Source organism: Trachemys scripta, chromosome 1 (assembly GCF_013100865.1).
Source record: "Trachemys scripta elegans isolate TJP31775 chromosome 1, CAS_Tse_1.0, whole genome shotgun sequence".
NCBI lineage: Eukaryota > Metazoa > Chordata > Testudines > Emydidae > Trachemys > Trachemys scripta.
In genome coordinates, this window is record NC_048298.1 from 238,803,217 (window position 1) to 238,821,882 (window position 18,666).

The following is an 18,666-nucleotide window of genomic DNA, read 5'->3' on the forward strand; positions in this document are numbered from 1 at the left end:
TCACTACTACTGGTATAAAACTTATACCCATATAAGATTATTTAAAAAATATATACACCAGTGTTTTATGTAGGGGACAGTTCTAACTGACCGACATTCAAGTATGCAATGGCAAATATAAATATATTTATTAATATTACAGTATGTGACCAATATGATGGCATTGTTTGAAACTGAAAACTGCTACATATTAAATGGTAAAGATGCCCTAATATCTTTCTTTAGGGCAATGAATGAGGTTGTCAGACTTTTCTCTTCTTCTCCCTAATCTTTGGTATAATGAAGTTTTCACAATTCACTTTTTAAAAATTCTAGCTGTTTTCCCCAGTGTTTCTTAACAGTAGGTCACTGGTTCTTATGAAGAGTTCACTGGAAATGTTTGTGTGAAACGTTTCCTAGTGAATTGATTTTACTTTTATTTTAAAAAACATGTATTTCTAAGTTATTTTACACAAAATGAAATCCTCCCCTTTCCCCCCTTACCTACAGCATTAAAAAGTCTGCAAACAATGCCTTGGTCAAGTTTTCTAATAAAGGCAGCAGCTCTCATCCCAAAAACTTAGTTTCTATTTAGAAATAAACTTTTAACTAATGGCCTGCCAGAAGAATTCATGGAAATGCTTGTTAATCTGTTATTAACTATGGGTACATTAAAATTGATCAGTATTAGATTAAATCTTGAAGCATTTTTACACCCCAAATAAAACACTGGACAAAAACCAAGCAAGTACATATCTAAGTAAAACCAGTGCAAGGTAAAATTAATGCTGCAGAGAAATTGGAAGCACAAGCTGGCTGTAATGCTTTAAATAATTCATACATCTTGTAGTCAGACTCATTTCTACCAGAAATATGTTTTAACCCACAGTAATCAGGGCTGGCTCCAGGCACCAGCTTAACAAACAGGTGCTTGGGGTGGCCAAGGGAGAGGGGCGGCACCTGCAGCAATTCGGGGGCAGCAGGTCCCTCACTCCCTCTAGGAGCGAAGGACCTACCGCTGAACTGCCGCAGCCGATCGCGGCTTTTTTTTTTTTTTTTGCTTGGGGCGACAGAAATGCTGGAGCCAGCCTGATAGTAATAGATACATGCCATCTAGTGGTTATGTCTCAAAAGACTAACAAACGTATACTGGCTTCTTCATAATGAGATACATATAGTGGATCCATTAGCCATTAAGTTAAAATAAGAATCAAAGACCAAAAAATGGAGATATTAAAAAAATCCTATTTGAGTAGCATAAAAGATTGGTTATGAACAACTATTTCCTATCATTGACAGGAAAAAGCTTAACCCACCAATACTTTCTAATATGTATACTTTAGAATCATGCACATACACTTTTCCAGAGAGGTAGCTAGGTGATAGGAACACTGGTTAATTTATTCTTAAATTCAGATATTTTAGGCTAAATTCTTAAATTCAGTAACTGAGTAAATATCAATAATGATGGTTTTATGTATTTGACAGCCAGCTTGACTCCATATGGTGTGTATCTAGTCTAAGCAAAATGTATTTTGTCTACCTTTCTACAGGGGAAACTACCTTAAAACCATACTAGCCCTGATTTGGCCACTTACAAGGAAGTGAATAGTAGAGAGTGTTTCTTGAAAGCAGATTTGCACAGAGGAAACACCAGTTTGTTCTACAGAAAGAGCAAAGAAAGAAAAAAGTACAGAGGAAAATCAGAAGCAGCACTTGTTAAATATTCTTTAAGTGACTTTCACTGGAGTTATCTGAGGTCATTGCTTCTGGCTGAAAATTGAAACTGTCGATCTCAAAATGTAGGTCACTGACTAAAACTATACACTTCAACTAATACAGAAAATGACTAATGACAACAGAAGCAACAAACGCACAAACGTCTTGACACAGCATGAAGAGAATTTCTAGTGTTATCAGTCTCACAGTACCAGACTGTGCGGATTGTTCATTGCTGCAGCAGTTCAAAACATAAAAAAGGGGCCAACAGGCCTGGAAAGATTCATACTTATAGCTCTTGATCCTATTTGTCTGAACATTATTTCAGACAGGAAAAGCCAAGTGTATTTTAGTACAGTTCTGTGACATGTTTCCTGTTTTTGCAAAAAAGAAAGAAAAATGCAGTTCTTAAAGGCTTGAATTGGTGATCTGTCATACGGATGTTTCCAAACCTGACCTACTGTAGCAGTATTTTGCACTGGAATTGCAACGGTTATTTGAATAGCCAAAGATAGATGGAAGTATTGAATAATCATTGCCTCTCCAGTGCGTAAACATCCTTTTTTTAGAATGAGAATTAGACCTCCTGGCTGGGGAATTGCTCCTATATTTTGGGTTCTTCAGAGAGGCAGGAGGTGCGAATTCTGAAATGTGGTCCGAACAGTGCCTGGACATAATCTGTCAAGAAAATGAAAAAATACACAGTAAGTGGACAATAAAATAGCTAAATATCCTAAAAAAAATGTCATTTCAGAGAGGCACTATGCCTTTGGCACACACATACTGCTCACAAGAGCACCATTGTCTGGCTTGTTTGTTTCAATCAAAGGGGCAATCCCAAAGTGATGAGCAATTAGCCAATTTCTACATGATTAATTTTACATCAGATTTAGAGATTAGCGAGCCAGCTATTCTTCATACATGAAGTTGATAATGTGTTCATTAAAGAACAGAGTATGGATTAGAAGGATCATTTTCAATTTGAGAATTATTACCAGTTTACATTATATTTTGCTATATTGCTTTAAATATCTTTTAATCCTTGACCTTTTATCAGTGGAGCAGGAATTTTTAAAAGGCCAGAATAATTTCATATATTTTGTCCAGCATTTCCAAAGAGAGAGAATTCTCCTCAACTAGTTTATGTTAATTGATGAGAATGCACAGTGGGGTTAAATGCACTAGCTCTTTACTTCTTCAGATCTTGCTTGGGTTACATATGGATCTATTAAGGCAATTTATACCACACATCACAATATTATCTTAGTCTAATCTTCCATTAACATTTATCTATGCTATAAAATCACCCCATAACCTAGCACAATGGGTAATATCTACCCAGGAAATACTCAGGACTACAATAATAGCAGTATTGCATGACGAGACTGAAGTACATGTGCACTAACTGAGGGGAAATTTGCTTTGGGCCTTCCCAAAGCAGTGGTCTATTCTCCTCTGCAAATGCACATATAACTAATATTTATGGGTTAAAGAGGCTATATGATAGAGAGGAAAATAAACCTTAAGTAATATTCAAGCCAATGCTATCAGTCACTTTCTCATGAGTAATGAATAAACCATTAATAAATTAACAAACCATTAATAAAACCTACCTCCTCTGTTTAAAACAAAAAATGGCAAAAGGAGGTAAAAAAACTTCAATGTTAGTCATTTCACCCCCTTTCTATTTATAAAAGCTGCCTGAGACATTATTTCTTTTATAACAATCACATCCCTCAAACACTACTTGTATATGCTCAAGGGCAGCAATAAGGGTCTCTTTTGAACTCCACAGTATAATCACTCTCTGAAGACAAACAGTGAGACAAATACAGGGAATTATTCAGCAGAGGGGTATTTAATATAGCCCAGAATCTTTTTAACATATATAGACCAAATACAGGCATTAATTAAGAAGGAAAAAAAGAGATAAGTATACATTGCATCTTATGGGAAAGCATTTTATAAATATTTTTAAAGGATTAAAAAAATAAAAGTATACAGGAACTATATTTCATATCCCTCAACCCGCAAAGCCAGTTACCCTAAATACCTCTAAAAATGATGTGTTCTATACATAAAATGTCATGAGCTCAGGGTCTATTTTGGGAATGTCCAGGGCTAGAAACAAGTTGTGTGTGTCCACAGTGCAAAACTGGGAAACTCCCCTAAGAATGGTATAAAGCGTCTGTTTTTTGTTCTGCAGGGCTACAAGATATCTAAAAACACAGCTGCCTTCCCCCTCCCCCTCCAGCCCACTTCCCTGCATGGCTCCCTCACACCCCATCACCCTCTTCACACACTGTCACTTTGACCTCACTCCCCTTGATTACCCACATGGTTGTTTTCTGGTGTCAGGAAATGAGATGACCATGGGAAGAGGTAAAGTGGGAAGCACTTTGTCCAGGTGGGAGTTTGTTTGGGTAAGACAACTGGTATTAATGAGGCTGGAGATACTGGAGATCCAGGTGCTGAGTCTCAACGTCTTTGTGCTTGAAGAGCTCATGACCCTATGCTGCTTTTTCAGTAGTACTATGGGAAAACACTCTGGCCCTGGGCACACAGGAATTCTGTCCCCACTCCAGGTCCCTGCTTGATACATAGCCCTGGGCCTGGTCTACACTACGATTTTAGGTCGAATTTAGCAGCGTTACCTTGATTTAAGCCTGGACCTGTCCACACAACGAAGCCCTTTTTTTTTATTTAAAGGGCTCTTTAAATTGATTTCTTTAATCCACCTCTGACGAGGGGATTAGCGCTGAAACTGGCCTTTCCGGGTTGGATTTTGGGTAGTGGGGATGAAATTCGATGGTATTGGCCTCCGGGAGCTATCCCAGAGTGTTCCATTGTGACCGCTCTGGACAGCGCTCTCAACTCAGATGCACTGGCCAGGTAGACAGGAAAAGGCCCGCGAAATTTTGAATTTCCTGTTTGCCCAGCGTGGTGGACAGCCCAGGTGAACACGCAGAGCTCATCAGTACAGGTATCCATGATGGAGTCGCAGGATCGCAAAAGAGCTCCAGCATGGACCGAATGAGAGGTACGGGATCTGCTCACCATATGGGGAGACGAATCAGTGATAGCTGAATTCTGTAGCAGTAAACGAAATGCCAAAACATTAGAATAAGTCTCGAAGGGCATCAAGGACAGAGGCCATAACAGGGACGCACAGCAGTGCCGCGTGAAAATTAAGGCGCTAAGGCAAGCCTACCACAAAACCAGAGAGGCAAATGTAAGGTCCGGGGCAGAGCCGCAAACATGCCGCTTCTACGTGGAGCTGCATGCCATGCTAGGGGGTGCAGCCACCATTACCCCAACCCTGTGCTTTGACTCCGTCAATGGAGAATCACAAAACACGGAAGCGGATTTTGGGGATGAGGAAGATGATGATGAAAACATTGAAGATAGCTCACAGCAAGGAAGCGGAGAAATTGGTTTCCCCAACAGCCAGGATATGTTTTTCACCCTGGACCTGGAACCAGTTACCCCCGAACCCACCCAAGGTGTGCTCCCAGACCCTGAGGGCACACAAGGCACCTCTGGTGAGTGTAGCTTTGTAAATATTAAACATGGTTTAAAAGCAAGCGTGTTTAATGATTAATTTGCCCTGGCATTCGCGGCCAGTACAGCTACTGGAAAAGTCTGTTAATGTGTATGGAGATGGAGCGGAAATCCTCCAGGGACATCTCCAGAAAGCTCTCCTTGATGTACTCCCAAAGCCTTTGCAAAAGGTTTCTGGGGAGGGCTGCCTTATTCCGTCCTCCATGGTAGGACACTTTACCACGCCAGGCCAGTAGCACGTAGTCTGGAATCATTGCATAACAAAGCATGGCAGCGTATGGTCCCGGTGTTTGCTGGCATGCAGACAACATCCATTCCTTATCTCTCTTTGTTATCCTCAGGAGAGTGATATCATTCACGGTCACCTGGTTGAAATAGGGTGATTTTATTAAGGGGACGTTCAAAGGTGCCCATTCCTGCTCTGCTGAACAGAAATGTTCCCCGCTGTTAGTGATCATCCCAGAGAATTGGGTGTGAGGTGGGGGGGAGGGGAGTTAGTTGGGTTTGTGCTGCACGTTAACCCGGAAACCGCAGCCCCTCCTTTTAAATTGCAAACCCATTTTAAATGGCCAACCCAACGGCCGCTTGGTATGTGAAATGAGGGCGCTGCTGTTTGAAGCCATTCCCACAGGTTATGAAGGTTAAAAAAGCCAAAAGACTGTGGCTTACCATGGCTGCCTGCAAGCTGAATTCTGTTGCCTGGCACTGCATGAGTGATCTCTCACACCAAACTGGCAAGCCCTCAGTATAAGAAAAAATGCAACCTTGTAATGAAAGCACATGTGCTGTGTAATGTGAACAGCAAGATTTAACGTGAAAGAGTGTACCCATTGTTCTCTAAAATGTGTCTTTTTAACTACCACCTCTCCCTTCTCCTCCACCAGCTGCAAATGTTTCTTCTTCGCAGAGGCTAGTGAAGATTAGAAGGCGAAAAAGGCACACTTGGGATGACATGTTCTCGGAGCTCCAGGTGTCCTCCCACGCTGACAGAGCACAGCAGAATGCGCGTGGAGGCAGACAATGTCAGAGTGCAGGAAAGCACAATATGAACGCGAGGAGAGGTGGCGGGCTGAATCGCGGGTTGAAGAGAGCAAGTGGCGGGCTGAAGAGGATAGGCGGCGTCAGCTTGCTGACAGAAGGCAAGAGTCGATGCTCCAGCTGCCGGAGCATCAAACTGATATGCTCCAGCGTATGGTTGAGCTACAGAAAAGTCAGCAGGAGCACAGACCGCCGCTACAGCCCCTGTGTAACCAACAGCCCTCCTCCCCAAGTTCCATTGCCTCCTCACCCAGACGCCCAAGAACGCGGTGGAGGGGCCTCCGGCCACCCAGCCACTCCACCCCAGAGGATTGCCCAAGCAACAGAAGGCTGGCCTTCAATAAGTTGTAAAGTTTTAAAGTGCAGTGTGTCCTTGTACTTATCTCCACCCCCACCCCACCCGGCGCTTCCCTCCTCCTCCACCCCTCCCGGGCTATCTTGGCAGTTATCCCCCTATTTGTGTGATGAATTAATAAAGAATGCATGAATGTGAAGTAACAATGACTTTATTGCCTCTGCAAGCGGTGATCGAAGGGGGGAGGGGAGGGTGGTTAGCTTACAGGGAAGAAGAGTGAACCGGGGGGGGGGGGGTCATCAAGGAGAAACAAAACAGAAATTTCACACCGTAGCCTGGCCAGTCATGAAACTGGTTTTCAAAGCTTCTCTGATGTGCACCATGCCCTGCTGTGCTCTTCTAACTGCCCTGGTGTCTGGCTGCGCATAATCAGCGGCCAGGCAATTTGCCTCAACCTCCCACCCTGCCATAAATGTCTCCCCCTTACTCTCACAGATATTGTGGCGCACGCAGCAAGCAGTAATAACAATGGGAATATTGGTTTTGCTGAGGTCTATCCAAGTCAGTAAACTGCGCCAGTGCGCTTTTAAACGTCCAAATGCACATTGTACCACCATTCTGCACTTGCTCAGCCTATAGTTGAACAGGTCCTGACTACTGTCCAGGCTGCCTGTGTATGGCTTCATGAGCCATGGCATTAAGGGATAGGCTGGGTCCCCAAGGATAACTATAGGCATTTCAACACCCCCAACGGTTATTTTCTGGTCTGGGAAGAAAGTCCCTTCCTGCAGCCATTCACACAGACCAAAGTTCCTGAAGACGCGAGCATCATGTACCTTTCCCGGCCATCCCACGTTGATGTTAGTGGATTATGAACAGGAGGCTGCCAGGCAACTCTCCAAGACCACATTCTACAGGCCACTATCCTCTGATCCCACTGAGGAATACCAAAAGAAACTACACCATCTGCTCAAGAAATTCCCAGCTACAGTACGGGAACAAATCTACATGGACACACCCCCAAAACCCCAACCAGGGGTATTCTATCTGCTACCCAAGATCCATAAACCCGGAAACCCTGGACGCCCCATCATCTCAGGCATTGGCACTCTTCCAGCAGGATTATCTGGCTATTTGGACATTCTCCTCAGACCCTATGCTACCAGCACTCCCAGCTATCTTCGAGACACCACCGACTTCCTGAGGAAACTACAATGCATTGGTGTTCTTCCTGAAAACATCATCCTGGCCACCATGGATGTAGAAGCACTTTACACCAATATTCCACATGAGGATGAACTACAAGCTGTCAGGAACAGTATCCCTGATCAGGCCACAGCACGCCTGGTGGCTGAGCTTTGTGACTTTGTCCTCACCCACAACCACTTCAGATTTGGGGACAACTTATACCTTCAAGTCAGTGGCACTGCTATGGGTACCCGCATGGCCCCACTATATGCCAACATTTTTATGGCTGACTTAGAACGCCGCTTCCTCAGCTCTCGTCCCCTAGTGCCTCTCCTCTACTTGCGCTACATTGATGACCTCTTCATCATATGGACCCACGGAAAGGAGGCCCTTGAAGAATTCCACCTGGACTTCAACAATTTCCACCCCACCATCAACCTCAGCCTGGACCAGTCCACACAAGAGATCCACTTCCTGGACACTACAGTGCAAATAAGTGATGGTCACATAAACACCACCCTATACGGGAAACCTACTGACCGCTATATGTACCTGCATGCCTCCAGCTTCCATCCAAGATACATCACACGATCCATTGTCTACAGCCAAGCCCTAAGATACAACCGAATTTGCTCCAACTCCTCAGACAGAGACAAACACCACAAGATCTTTATCAAGCATTCGTAAAACTACAATACCCACCTGGGGAAGTGAGGAAACAGATTGACAGAGCAAGACGGGTACCCAGAAATCACCTACTACAGGACAGGCCCAACAAGGACAATAACAGAACACCACTGGCCATCACATACAGCCCCCAGCTAAAACCTCTCCAACGCATTATCCACGATCTACAACCTATCCTGGAAAATGATCCTTCACACTCTCAGACCTTGGGAGGCAGGCCAGTCCTCGCTTACAGACAACCCCCCAACCTGAAGCAAATACTCACCAGCAACTACACACCACACCACCCCAGGAACCAATCCCTGTAGCAAATCTCGTTGCCTACTCTGTCCCCATATCTATTCTGGCGACACCATCAGAGGACCCAACCACATCAGCCACACCATCAAGGGCTCATTCACCTGCACATCCACTAATGTTATATATGCCATCATGTGCCAGCAATGCCCCTCTGCCATGTACATTGGCCAAACCGGACAGTCCCTCCGCAAAAGAATAAATGGACACAAATCGGACATCAGGAATGGGAACATACATAAGCCAGTAAGTGAACACTTCAATCTCCCTGGTCATTCTATTACAGATTTAAAAGTCACTATCATTGAACAAAAAAACTTCAGAAACAGACTTCAAAGAGAAACAGCAGAACTAAAATTCATTTGCAAATTCAACACCATTAATCTGGGCTTGAATAGGGACTGGGAGTGGCTGGCTCATTACAGAAGCAGCTTTTCCTTTCCTGGAATTGACACCTCCTCATCTATTATTGGAAGTGGACTACATCCACCCTGATTGAATTGGCCCTGTCAACACTGGTTCTCCACTTGCGAAGTAACTTCCTGCTCTCCATGTGTCAGTATATAATGCCTGCATCTGTAACTTTCACTCTATGCATCTGAAGAAGTGAGGTTTTTACCCACGAAAGCTTATGCCCAAATAAATCTGTTAGTCTTTAAGGTGCCACCAGACTCCTTGATGTTAGTGAAATGTCCCTTGTGATCCAGTAGTGCTTGCAGCAGCATTGAAAAGTACCCCTTGCGGTTTATGTACTCGCTGGCTTGGTGCTCCGGTGCGAAGATAGGGATATGGGTTCCATCTATCGCCCACCACAGTTAGGGAATCCCATTGCAGCAAAGCCATCCACTATGACCTGCACGTTTCCCAGAGTCACTACCCTTGATACCAGCAGCTCTTTGATTGTGTTGGCTACTTGGATCACAACAGCCCCCACAGTAGATTTACCCACTCCAAATTGATTCCCGACTGACCGGTAGCTGTCTGGCGTTGCAAGCTTCCACAGGGCTATTGCCACTCACTTCTCAATTGTGAGGGCTGCTCTCATCTTGGTATTCTGGCACTTCAGGGCAGGGGAAAGCAACTCACGAAGTTCCACGAAAGTGCCCTTACGCATGTAAAAGTTTTGTAGCCACTGGGAATCATCCCACACCTGCAACACTACGCAGTCCCACCAGTCTGTGCTTGTGTCCCTGGCCCAGAATCGGCGTTCCACGGCATGAACCTGCCTCATTAACACTATGATTTGCACATTGCTGGGGCCCGTACTTTGTGAGAGGTCTATGTCCATGTCTATTTCCTCATCACTCTTGTCGCCACGCTGCCGTCGCCTCCTCGCCTGGTTTTGCCTTGGCAGGTTCTGGTCCTGCATATGCTCCAGGATAATGCACGTACTGTTTAAAGTGCTCATAATTGCCGCGGTGATCTGAGCGGGCTCCATGATCCCGGTCCTATGGCGTCTGGCCTGAAAAAAGGTGCGAAACGATTGTCTGCCGTTGCTTTCACGGCAGGGAGGGAGGGAGGGTGGGGCCTGACGACATGTATCCAGAATCACCTGCGACACTGTTTTTGCCCCATCAGGCACTGGGATCTCAACCCAGAATTCCAATGGGCGGCAGAGACTGCGGGAACTGTGGGATAGCTACCACAGTGCAACGCTCCGGAAGTCGACGCTAGCCTCGGTACTGTGGACGCAGTCCGCTGACTTAATGCACTTAGAACATTTTGTGTGGGGACACACACAACTGACCTTATAAAAATGATTTCTAACAACCGACTTCTATAAATTCGACCTAATTTTGTAGTGTAGACATACCCCTGGTCTCCTCAAAACAAGATCCTTCTCATACATAACACTCTGTCCCACAACTATCCTTGAAGGCCAATGAACAGTCCTGCACCCTCTATATTTCCACTCACCCTTCCTGACCCCCCCTCACAGGTTCCCCATGGTGACTTCTGTAGTGACACCGGGAGAGAAAAAACCTGAAAAGCAGTTTAATCTAATCAGGGACTCCAGACACTAGAATAATGCATTAATTGTAACTATATCGTTATTGCATAGTGACACCACAGGGCAGAATTAAGGTTCTTCCTATGCTTTAACTATGCTTTTCTATACCTTAACCTTAAAAGAAATCGAAACATGTTAAACTCCAAATTTTCTGGGTTTTTAATGCCTGTTTTGGAGATAATTACAAAATTCCTGTGTGATTTTTTTTTTTTACCATAAAATTACTACTATGTACTTTCAATCTTAATGCCATTCTAATGCAGTTTTTCATCCAAGAATATATATCACACAAGAGACATAATAAATGGAGCTCCATGTTTGAGTTTTCAGTAATACCTACAGCATTTTAAGACTCTGTATGTCTAATATCTTGTTTTGTCTGCATTTGGTCTATACATGTGTCTGAGAAGTACCTGGGCTATGACGAATAAACTGCTAATGGATAAGTATTATTTCTCTGTATACTATGTATTCAGCACCCAAGATATAGCATGAGAACAAGTAGTTTATAAATATGAAAGCAATTGTCATACAATACTTAATCTCTTAAACCCAATCCTCTTCAATGGAACCCCCTGTGGGTGTATGGATCCATGCAGGCAGATTGCTTTGCAGGATCAGGGCCTTTTACTATTATGTGTCTGAGACAAAAACACCTTACCTGTGATTTGACATACATCATACAAAAACTTGGATCTCTAAGAAAATGGTCATGATATTATATATCAAAACTGGTAAGGCACAACAAAAACTCTGGAGGAAATAGTTTTAGTTGTAAATAGCACAGCACACCAATAGAAATGAATCCAAACTGGCAACATGTGCAATACTGTTACCTAGCATTGATCTAATTATGCCTCGGAAGCTGAAAGAGTTCCTTCAAGAAGTGGCCCATCGCTGTTCGCCAGTGCATTTAGAGTTGTTTTATGTTTCATACTCTTCTGCAAGGATGAGGAAAAACACTGAGACTACTGCTGAATACATGAGGGAAATGAGTGAATTTCTCAAGATGTAAAGAATAAAAATCTAATTGTTGTATCAAGGTCATATAACGCAATAAAATTTTCCAATATAGTTTTTTTTTTAAAGTTAGGTTTAAATCAAAATGTAGATTCCTAATCCTGGGGTTAATTCCTTGAGCTATACTGCCCACTCAGAATGGCTTTAATCCCATTTTGAACTCCATTGATAGAATACTAATCACTCTCTCAGAGATATATACAGTGTACCATAACTAACTAGTAATGTGTATATGTTCTGCCACACTCTTTTGACTATTAACTACAGCAGAAAAAGTTCTTTGTATTAACAAGAGATTTCCTTATGACATGATCAAATGACTTGAGAGCACAGTGCCTATAAGAATGTCAAAACTGTCCTGGAACAAGGCTATTAGCTATGCTGGTAGAATGTTTATTTATGAGTAAGGCTAAGATTTTGTCATGGATATTTTTAGAAAAAGTCACAGACAGGTCACGGGCAATAAAGAAAAATTCACGGAAGCCAATGATCTGTCCATGACTTTGACCAAAAACATTGGTGACAAAATGAGGAGCTGCAGAGTCCCCACACCATCTGTGGCGGCTGGACAGCTGCAGGGGCTCTGGTTGGAGCTGCGCAGGTTCCCCCACCACCCGTGGCTCTGGTGGCCAGGAGCTCCTAGGGGCTCCCACCGCTCAGGAGCTGTAGGATACCCCCACCACCTGCAGCGGCTCAGAGCTCAGACAAATCCTGTAGTTCCCGGCCGCCGCAGGCTGAAGTCATGGAGGACCCTGGAAGTCATGAATTCTGTGACTTTCACGACCTCTGTGACAAAATCGTAGCCTTATTTATGAGATGTCAGCTCAAAGTGCTCAGCCACCAAAATTAAAGAACAAATGATCCCCTTTACTTATTTGCAGAATGATTCTGTACTGAAGAAATAGGCAGTTGCACTTGAAACTGATGAGGGTTGGTACTACAGGAGATCACCTTGCAGACTACTCATTCCAACACAGGGAAAGGGTCAGTAGTTGTCATGGGATTCAAGTTCTTCAAAAGCAGAATCCTGTCCTCTTTTCTTTCAAAAGAGAAGAAGCCAACGACTTGACAAAGATAATAGTTTATTGGTCACTGACGTAATAAAAGCACTCTAGTTCAACAGGCTATACTCATAGGAAAGTGGAAGTATGTAGAGTCCCCATTATTCCTTTCTAAAGCAAAGTACCATTTTTGGCTCCTCTAGAAACCACAAAAGGCAAAGATTTCTTAACAAGGTGTATGACCTGAGATTGGGACTGAAGCAAAATACTAAAGAGAAAATATCTGTCAGCAACCAAATGGAAGGGAAAAGGTGTTGTTGTTTTTTTAATGGGTTAAAAATGTAAAATTACAGAGCCAATAAAAAAGTGGGAAGAAGATCATTTGATGTGCTTTTGCATTTTTCAAATGAATGTTGCCAGATATTAGATGTTTCTGCTGTTAGTTAGAGGGAAGAAAGAATAATGGTAGTGGAAATGTAATAAATTAATGCAGTTTGGGTATAACATAGGACCACAGTGTATGATAGATAACAGAGAAAACAACATACACGTGTAATTTCAAATTAAAGGGCCAAATTCAGCTTGCCTCACACAGGCAAATAGTCTCACAGTAATTATTGAGCCTACTTGTCTGAGAGGTGCATGCTGGTTTTGATCTAAAGTTACTCATAGCAATAGATTCCTCCAAAGCTTTTGCAGAAGCATTGATTGTTTTATCCCAACAAAGGAAGGTAGCTAGCATAAACACCACCCCTCTGGTATGGAACTTCAAATGGTGACAGACTTTAAATGATGTTTTTTAATGGTAATGGATGGTAAATAGCTGTTCACCCACACAAATAATCTCTAGGTTAGAAATACAAAGCTCTTTAGAGCCAGAATTGGTTCAGTATATTTTCAGCTGTTGTAGAAGCCCTCTAAACTATATTATAAAGAAGGCTTTATCATTTTAAGGGACGCAAAAACTAAAAATCGTTGCTGCTCAAGCTGCTAGTTCAAACCAATTCTAGCATATTTAGAAGAGAATTTTAGCCAAAAATTTGAACTTCAAAATTAATTTCATTTGTCTTCCCTGCGACTTATGCAACAACTCATTTTTAAATGACAACACTTTAAAAAAAAATTCTATTTATTATGTTGGTCAGTCAGAAAATATGAATATGAAATCTGCAATAGAGATTGGCCCCATTGAAGTCAATGAGAGCTTTGCTATTGACTTTAATGGGGACATGATTTCACCTTAAATTGGTCTACAAAAGGGCATCTTTCACTAGTCTATTTCCTACATTTTTGTTAATTTAAATATTTTGAATTCAACAGTTATTTCTGATCTTATAGATTTTCTTTTTCTTTCTAGAAAGCAGCATAGAATTTCGTGAAGTAGAATACAAGGAAAATTTCCTTTAAAAAATGAAACATGTTTGCTGGAAATAATGGCTGCAGAACAAAAGATCAGAGTTGCAGCATTTTTCCCCACGGTAGTGGAGTAGACACATTACAAAAGAGCCATTAAATGGCTTAATACCATAATTTCTCTATTAAGTTAGAAATAATGGTAAAACCAATATCATCTTGCTTAAGGGCTTTATCACTTCTTTGTGTGGTGAACAGTCAACTTAGTCAGTTACAATGCAAGCACTATGTACATTCATCTACAGATACATCAGTGCTTCAAAAAGGAGGGAAACAGTCACAGATCTTTGATTCCTGAAGCAGAAATATTACTGCATAAAATTTGAATGACTGTGACAAAGATGACTCAGATAACCACTAATGATATGTAAACACTTTAGGATAAACACAAGGAGGAAAAAGCTATTCTGAATAGTAGTTTATATGTGAGTCAGAAGTGGAGACAATGATAACAGTAAACAGGTTTTGATGATAATTAAGCTTTCTACTGTCTTTTGAATGAAATGGCCAAGCATGCAGAAAGGCAGAAAAAAAATCACCTTTTATTCCATTAGAAACTTAGACTGCTTGAAGTCTGAGAAAGCATAAAGATGGTGGACTGCTCAACAGAAAGGCACTGATGTTTAGTCTGATTTCCCCAGAAGATTGTAGGAAGTAATCGTGCACATCATGTATGTTTAAAGCAAGGTAGTGGTTATTTAGGCAAAAGCAGGTTGGAAGATAGGAGGAAGGAGAGAGAGAAAGAAGAAAGAAATACAAGGGATAAATCTGGTTAAAAGCTAAAGATTTTCTAGTGATATTAGACCTTATTAAAAATGAACATCGCCAGTGTTAAGCCCACACTCTGCTTTCCAGCTGGTTCATTTTCCAACATTAACACATCATGGCACTGAGAAATGCCATTAGATATACATCCTCCCCGAACCCTCTTTTTATTTTTTGTTTTATAACCCATCCTCATTCTCTCTCTTTAGAGTTTTTAGCCCGAGCACCCACAGCCTAGACAGAGATCAGAGAACTGATGATATAGTGAGCTTCTGTAAGTAGCAGTCATATACCGAAGAATCCTATCTTCAAAGGTCCAAATGGAAAAATTCTACAATCTGATCTGTGCAGAAATCTTGTTCCAATATTCTGCTATTCCTACAAGCTTGGTTTTCCTATTGAAATGGGTCAGTTATAGTTTTATACATACAGGGAATGCAGAATAATGGCATTGAGAGTTGCCTTACAGATATGAGAGTTTTAAGGTTGGAACTGGCCTGATGGCCCTCGGCAGTAGTGCTGTGGGCTACCATCCAAACAACCTGAGTTTGGCTCCGTTCTCATTCATCAGTAAGGGAGTTTTGCATTGACACCATACAGTAGTTTTTCCTGTTGGCTGATCAAAGGAATGGGGAAAGTAGAGATCTGAAAACAGGCTTGTCTTTCAATGATGTGACTACAGTGCATGTCAGTGTGTTTGTAGTTTAGTATGTTGTGAATATATGCATCTCATATGTGAATATTAATTCTAGAAAGAGTATTGAAAGAAACAAAAATAAAAATAAGTTTAACTATAGATGAAAAGAGCTAACAGCATTATGAATTAGTAATATTAAAATCAGTGGTTCTCAACCCATGGCCCGCAGGCCACTTGGAGCCCAATTATCACACAGCTGCGGCCAATGTGATATCCTCTGCGTTATATGGGTAGTATATATATTGTGTGGATGCAGCCCACATAACACAGAGAGAGCTGCATATGTGGCCCAAAATGGTAAATAGGTTGAGAACAACTGGTTTAAATGCATGAATTTTTGTAAAAGCCACAGCCTCACTAGAGACAGCAAACAAGAGTAATATAGTTTCCTAGGAAATGATTAGACTACATGGGTCACGTAACGTGATATTTTAGCAGTATTAAACTACTTAGTCATATGCATATTAATTTTTAAATTTACAAATCCTGAATTAATTAAACAAACATTCATATAGTCTTCTCTTGATATTGGAGTGGAACTGCTTTTGCAAAGAGTTACTTTGGATTTGGTTACAAAAAACTTGCCTTCTTGCTATTGGTTTTATTTTGTGCTCAGGAAATGCCTTTCATGGTTTTCCATTGTATATAACTGTAATGAACTGCCTGGATTAGTACCATCAACTATTTCTCAACAGTCTTATAATTTATGAAGAGTTGATCAAAAAGCTCTCACAGTGAAATTTCAACACTGAAGAAAATGACTAACACAAACTTATCACTAAACATTCTATTCTCTCCATTTATTGCTTCTAAAATGCTAGAGGGCTCTAACTTTTAAGGATTCATAGTAAGTATCACTAACTCTACTAAGAAAGATATTTTTACCTGGGTTCTTTCTGTTGCTGTGGGCCACAACTGTCTGCATAAAACCTTTTTGAGTACATCTGGAAGAAGGCTGACAGTTATGAGCAAAATGATACCCAGCCATGCAGGACCACTAGACAGCATCTGCATGAAAACATAGTACATCCTCTGATAATTGAGAAAAGGCCTAGTGGGAAAAAGAAAAAAGAAATTAAACCTCAATGGACCATCCAAGAAAAAAATTCCCAACATTGTTAAATATAAAAACTGGAGTAGCAGAGTTATGTGAAACAGTTTCCAATTTGCACAGAGTTCACTTTTCAGTTTGTGGGAGTTCATCTATTGGAGTTTCACTTCGTATTTCACATTCAAACAAACCAGAAAACTCAGACAAGCTTAGTTCGAACGGCCTCCACCTTTCGCCTGGGCTTAGGCCTTGTCTACACTACGTGAATAGCGTAACTCAAGTCGACGTAGCTTAGATCTACTTACCGCGGGGTCCACACTATGCGATGTCGATGGGAGATGCTCTCCTGTCGACTCCACTTACTCTTCTCGATGTGGTGGAGTACAGAAGTCAACAGGAGAGCGATCTGTGGTCAATTTACAGGGTCCCACGGTAAGTGTAGACAAGCCCTTAGTGTCAAAACCACGGTAGTTTGTACAATATTTTAGCCTAAATCATTCTTCCTCTGGCCATGGAAGGAGAATGATTATCAGCAACTCCAGCCCCCAAATTAACCACAGAATAGACTTCAGCCTGGTCTGGGATACTCAACAGGTCTCCCTTCCCCCTCCAAATGTTCCAGACTCATCCTCAATATTGCCAACTCTAAATGTTCAAAAATCATGAGTCAGACCCCTAATGCCCCCAAAATATCCCACTCGTGATTGGCTTAAAAATTAGGATATAAAAACATACAACATTTTCACATGCCTTTTGATTGTTTTCACCTTTAGGGGGACGAACACCTCCCCTCTGCAACTTGTATGTTATCTCAAGGTCAAAATTCAACCTTAAATACACTCACAAGGATGTAGCCTCCCTGTTCACTATCAGAGAGAGCTCCACTTACCCTCGTCTATCTGCTGGTGCTTGGGGAACTTGCCTTTCTATCCCCCTCCCTCCTTTGAAAGGATAAGGAACAGCCCCATTCTCATTCTCCCTGTATGCTCCTGTACCCTATCTATTCCCTACATTCATTTGCCCCCCATATTTCCCTCTTTCTCCTCATAGTCTTCTCCTCCTCACATTCTCCTGCATTCCTCCTCAGTCTGCCTGCTGCCTCCCACATTCCCCCCACATCCATCTCATGCCTTCTACATCCCCGGACTCTACATATTTCCTTGTCCAGCTCCCCAGTACATTCATTTTCTCTGCGGCCCTCACAGACTCATTCTTTGTACCTCCACGTTTTCCTGTCTCGTGCATGGCCATGATCATATGGTGACTAAGGAACAATTGTCACTTTTATCAACAAAGGTTAAAGGGACATCCAAGGCAGATGGCGATCCAGCCTCCTTTTGAAAACCTCCAGTGAAGGAGCTTCCACTACCTCCCTAGGCAGCCTGTTTCATTGTCCTATCGTTCTTACGGTTAGAAAGTTTCCCCTGAGATTTACTCAAAATCTGCTATGCTGTAGTTTGAACCCATTGCCTCCTGTCTTGTCCTCTGGGGCAAGAAAGAACAGCTTTTTCCTGTCTTTTTTTATAGCAGCCTTTCCAGTATTTGAAGATTGCTATCATGTTCCTCCCTCAATCTCCTCTTTTCCAAACAGAATATTCCCAGTCCCTTCAGCCGTTGTTCACATGGCTTGCATTTCATCCCTTTGATCATCTTTGTCGCTCGCCCCTGGATCCTTTCCAGTTTCTCTACATCCTTTCTATACGTTGGTGACCAAAATCGGACATAGTACTCCAGCTGAGGCCTAATCTCCCATGACTTGCAAGCTAGAAGCAAGAGGAAGACCAATGACAGGGTAGGCCCACTGCTCAGTGAAGAGGGAGAAACAGTAACAGGAAACTTGGAAATGGCAGAGATGCTTAATGACTTCTTTGTTTCAGTCTTCACCGAGAAGTCTGAAGGAATGCCTAACATAGTGAATGCTAATGGGAAGGGGGTAGGTTTAGC

At 42.1% G+C, this 18,666-nt stretch overlaps 1 protein-coding gene across 5 annotated transcripts in view; it reads right to left on the reverse strand.

Moving 5' to 3' along the window:
• Positions 1-1,022: 1,022 nt before the first annotated feature.
• ATP11A (ATPase phospholipid transporting 11A) overlaps positions 1,023-18,666 on the reverse strand; it is a 239,391-nt gene continuing 221,747 nt past the window's right edge. Inside the window, exons 28-30 of one of the 5 annotated variants that reach the window (XM_034758139.1) lie at positions 16,557-16,722; positions 11,612-11,716; positions 2,239-2,376 (exon numbers count right to left, since the gene is read on the reverse strand). In XM_034758139.1, coding sequence (XP_034614030.1) covers positions 11,627-11,716; positions 16,557-16,722 — 256 coding nt within the window. In that variant the 3' untranslated portion in view covers positions 2,239-2,376; positions 11,612-11,626. Of the gene's footprint in view, positions 2,377-11,611; positions 11,747-14,748; positions 14,838-16,556; positions 16,723-18,666 lie in introns of those variants that run through there. The other 4 variants (XM_034758140.1, XM_034758141.1, XM_034758138.1 and 1 more) reach the window with 4 other exon arrangements.